The following is a 4,665-nucleotide window of genomic DNA, read 5'->3' as shown; positions in this document are numbered from 1 at the left end:
TGACTGCGACTGGTTGGCTGGTGCCATCACGTGACAAAAACGTACGCGATCCGATCGCTCAGCGCTGGGCCAAGGGGGGAATTACGGTGGCCTCCGCTCGCGCCGTCGTCGGCATTGGAAGTTCATGTACCTGCATCCCGCAATCGCGGCACCCATCATCACCCCAGTGCACCTCATTTCTGGGTCCGAAAAAAAGGTAGATGAATTGACGAGCATACTGAGACCTTGGAGAATCATTTTTAAGTACATGCGACAGCCTTCGTGGTGGTCTGTGCTGCGTAACTCGTGGTCAACCAAGGTTCCGTGTACCGCTAGCAGCGGCCAACTCGCCGTCTTCAGGCAAGGGAAAAGTTCCATCGCGTACTTGCGTACGAGCCTCTCCAAATCCTCAACCTCACCTCTCGGAACCACCCAAAAGACCCCTTATTCCAATCCATCAATACACAACAACCACAACCCGTCACGTCTCCGAATCGCGAAACTCATCTCTATCGATGTCGCTCTTTCTACTGATGCGCTCATAACGACCCTTTGCCGCCCGGACTCGGTCCCTGACGAGCGCATTTCCTTGCGCATGGCGACACGCCGCCCACCTGTCGCTATCATCAATCCGGGCCCAAAATGTCCCTCCCCAATGGCCACCACGCATGGCAGCCGCCGTCCCTTCATCACCAACCCTCTAGTCGCCTGTTCCATCAACTTGATGATGGCCCTGCGCGAAACGGAACCCCCGTCGACCATTCAATGTCCTTGATGCCTGAGGCACAACCTGATATTGAAGAGGAACGACGACGCGCCTTGTTCAAAGATCTCTATCATAAAAGCGAGGCAAAGATCTCGCTGCTGTTCGCCGACGATGGATCATACAACTATTCCGCCATCGATGCGTTGCGCCGCCCCTCGGCCCCTCCCCCTCCATATTACTCCCCTACCACCGACCATGCGCCGATCCAAGAGCCTCCATTAAAGAAGGCCAAGCGGGTCATCGACGAAGACGATTACGGCGATGACGATGACGAAGATGAAGAAGAAGACGCGGCCGCAGCCGATTCGAGTAAACCCGTGAACGGCATTGCGGCCGCCGGCGCCGGCTCGCTACTCTCCCCCTCAAAGTCCGGTAGTTCGCCCGTGCACTCCGTCAGCTCCCCCGGCAAACAGCTCGAGAAACTCAAACAGGCCGATGGATCTGGAGACAGCACCAAAACGAGCGAAGATGCGCGAAAACAGCTGGAAGAGGCGCGTAACGCGACCGAAGAAGCGGCGAGACGGAGCTTCCATACCATATTCTATACTCTGGAAAACGACCGGACTGCTATGCTGGAACAGCAGCAGCTGGAGGAGTCCGAAAAACAATTGCAGGCCGAGATGGAAAACAACAATAATCACAGTCAGACAAATGGCGCCCAGGCCGAGAACCACGGTTCGCTCAGCAGCGCCAACTTGGGCGCGTCAAGTTTAACCCTCAAGCACTTGATTGCGAGGATAGACATGAAACGCGACCAGGTTCGCGCCTCTGACGCAGAATTGCGATCGCTTATGAACGAAGTGCGAAAGAACCGAAGTAAATGGGCCAGCGAGGAGAATGTCAACCAAGAAGAGTTGTACGAGGCCCTCGAGAAAGTTTTGACTGAATTGAAGGCACACACGGAGTACTCAACGCCCTTTCTGCAGAGGGTGAACAAGAGGGATGCGCCGGATTACTATAACCGTAAGTTGCCTCCAGGCAGACAAGTTTGACTCGGATTGGCTAACCACCCTTGGCACAACTCAGTCATCAAGCAGCCAATGGACATGGGATCTATGACGAAGAAAATAAAGTCCCTCACGTATAAATCGAAGGCGGAATTCGTCACCGACCTAAACCTGATATGGGACAACTGTCTGCGCTACAACCAAGATATGGGACACCCTCTGAGGCGGATGGCCAATGGCATGAGGAAAGAGGCCGAGAAGCTTATTCCTCTCATCCCGGACCTCGTCATCAGGCCGCGAGCTGAGGTCGAGGCAGAAGAGCGCCGTAAACAGAACGGTGGTGAGGAAGACGGTGGTGACGACTCGGACGATGAACCGATCATGTCATCTCGCGGTCGTACTGCCGGAACTAAGGGCGCCAAGTCCCGGAAACAACCCACCGATCAGAAGGAGGGCACCCCCAGCGTTGACCAGAAGCCGGTGCTGCAGCTGAACGGCCTGCTGGCTAAGGGCCGAGAAGGCTCTGAAGCAGTTGACGGCAGCGGATTCGGTACGCCCATCGCTGGCTCGGCAACACCTGGCGGCGTCAACGGACACTCAGGCATCGGAAGCAACGCTGATGCTATGGATATCGATGGACCCACGTTGAACGGCATGGCCTTGGGACAAGCTCTCAATGAGGCTGCAGAACAGGCCTATGAGGACGAAGAGTACAAGATCTGGAAGCAAGTGACGAAGAAGGACCGCGCACTCATCGCCAAGGAACGTTATCAGCTTTTCAAGGACAACAAGCTGAACACTGACGCTCCTGCTCTACTCCGAAATAAAGCCGGCATTCGATGGTATCTGAGAGGGCAAAAGGAAGCCGAGGCCCTGGGTGTCATTGGCCAAGCCCAGGCGGACTCGTCTGCTATTGCTGCTAAAGAGGCCGCGAAGCCTGCCGAAACTCTGGCCGAGGGTATGGAAGGAGAAGAAGAAAAGATCGTACCAGCGTATTATGAACCTCTGACAGTTCTACCGGACATCCAACCCAAGCTGCAGTGGATTGAGGACGGCGAGGGTCACGTCATCAACCAGCATGAGGAATATCTTCGCATGATCCCCGAAGGTCACTTCAAGGCGCCAAAGAGCAAGTTTGCCAGCAAGATCGACAGCAACATCCATCAGATCCAGGAGACGAGGAAACTTTCGAGCAAGATCGGCGTGATTAAGCAGATGCAGATCCAGACTCAGGTATATACAGGTGTCGCCGGCGGGTGTATTAGTCTTCTAACTCGTGTGTTCTAGGTTTACAACAACCAGTTTCCCAAGTCCAACTACGAATCTTTTGTGGAGCAGGATGCGGAGCCATCCTTCATCGCAGATGATGGCCCGGTCATTGCACCAGAGACTTGCCGTAGTGCCTTGCAGCGCTCTGTGGCAAAGATTCTCTACCACACCGGTTTCGAAGAGCTTCAGCCCTCTGCTATTGACACCATGACGAGCTTAGCATCCGACTACTTCGAGAAGATCATCAAGACCTTCAACGTGTATCGTGAGGCGGAGAAGATCGAAGCACCAGCAACGCGTGTCGAAGGAGGCTCTCGATTCCAGTCACGTTTTACTCCCGAGGAAGTTATCTTGCACACGCTCGACGAAAACGGATGCGACCTGCTCAGTCTGGAATCTTACGCCAAGGACGAAGTCGACCGGCTCAGCTCGAAGCTCGGCGGCATACACGAGCGTATGAAGTTCCATTTGACCGAGCTTTTGCGGCCTGCCCTTACCCAGGAAGCCGGACAAGATGGTGTCGGTGCCTTCAAAGACGGCAGCGAGCAGTTCGTTAGTGGTGACTTTGCTGAGGATCTCGGCGAAGACTTCTTTGGTTTCAAGGCCCTGGGTCTGGACAAGGAGATGGGTCTTGATATGCTCTCGGTTCCTCTTCACTTGCTCCAGTCCCGTGTTCGCAACCAATTCCAGATGCAGACACAGACGGTTGGCGCGGAGGTCACCGACCTCTTCGAATCCTTGCCGCCTGTTGAGCCCATTACGACGGAGAACATCCACGGCCAGATTGGTCTCGTCAAGAACTTCTTCCTGGCCAAGCTACACGCTAACGGCGATACGCCCTTGGTCGAGGACGAGGAGCTTCCTGTTAAGCAGAGGCGGCCCAGACCCCGTCTTGGCGCATCTGGAAAGATTGTCTCACCGCAGAAGAGGCCGCCCAAGGAGCAAATTGCCCTCGCCAAGAAGAAGAAGAAAATGGAATTGGCGGCGCAAGCCAACAAGGATGCCAATGCTTCTCCAGAGAAGAAGGGCGAGACTACACCGGCAAAGAAGGTCAAGCACGCCAACATCAATGGCACCGGGCCCAATCCAGCGGCGATCGCGCTGCCTTCAAGCCTGGAGCGGAACGAGAGCATGCAAAGCCAGGGCAACGCCAGTCAGACCGACAAGGACGAGCCTATGGGCATGATGAGTCCCGAGAGTATTGAGAGATGAGACACAAGGACGTCATGAGACTTGCGATTTCTCCCATATATATATACCCGTTTTCCATATACGAACATGGCAACTTATGGCGATCCTGCCACTGAGTCCGCAGTGGAACCGGGTTTCCATTACCACCTTTTCAGAAGCATGTCGCGGAAGCAACCAAAAAGGCTTTGCATTCATCAGAAGCAGTCTCCTTGCAACCTTCACAATCCTCAGACATTGCTTGGCATCGTACACCTATTCAATATACGTTTTTGATCCACACTCCCTTTTTTTCATTTCACCAAACATCCCTCGGCGTTGAGGTTGGATCGTCGTTTCATCGTTCGGGAAGGGAAGATATAATGCTGCACAAAGAAAACCCCCGAATTACATAGCTCGGCGCGGCTATTACTAAGACGAGTGGGATACCCAAAAAGCCAGCAAATTGGCGGTCGTTCATGGAGGGGATCGTTATCAGAGAGGAGGCCGAAAATGTACGGTTTGGTTTCTTGTCAT

At 54.2% G+C, this 4,665-nt stretch overlaps 1 protein-coding gene across 1 annotated transcript; it reads left to right on the top strand.

The window, feature by feature from the left end:
- Positions 1-621: 621 nt before the first annotated feature.
- SPT7 (Transcriptional activator spt7) lies at positions 622-4,173 on the top strand (the record flags this gene model as incomplete). Its single annotated transcript, XM_053196958.2, has 3 exons — positions 622-1,708; positions 1,772-2,925; positions 2,980-4,173. The coding sequence occupies 3 exons, from the start codon at positions 622-624 to the stop codon at positions 4,171-4,173; spliced, it is 3,435 nt and encodes a 1,144-aa protein (XP_053045646.2).
- Positions 4,174-4,665: the final 492 nt, after the last annotated feature.

This window comes from Colletotrichum fioriniae (genome assembly GCF_027942845.1).
Source record: "Colletotrichum fioriniae strain IMI 355084 chromosome Unknown scaffold_15, whole genome shotgun sequence".
Classification (NCBI taxonomy): Eukaryota; Fungi; Ascomycota; class Sordariomycetes; order Glomerellales; family Glomerellaceae; genus Colletotrichum; species Colletotrichum fioriniae.
Note: the sequence above shows the minus strand (reverse complement) of the source record. Positions and strands in the feature narration are given on the sequence as shown.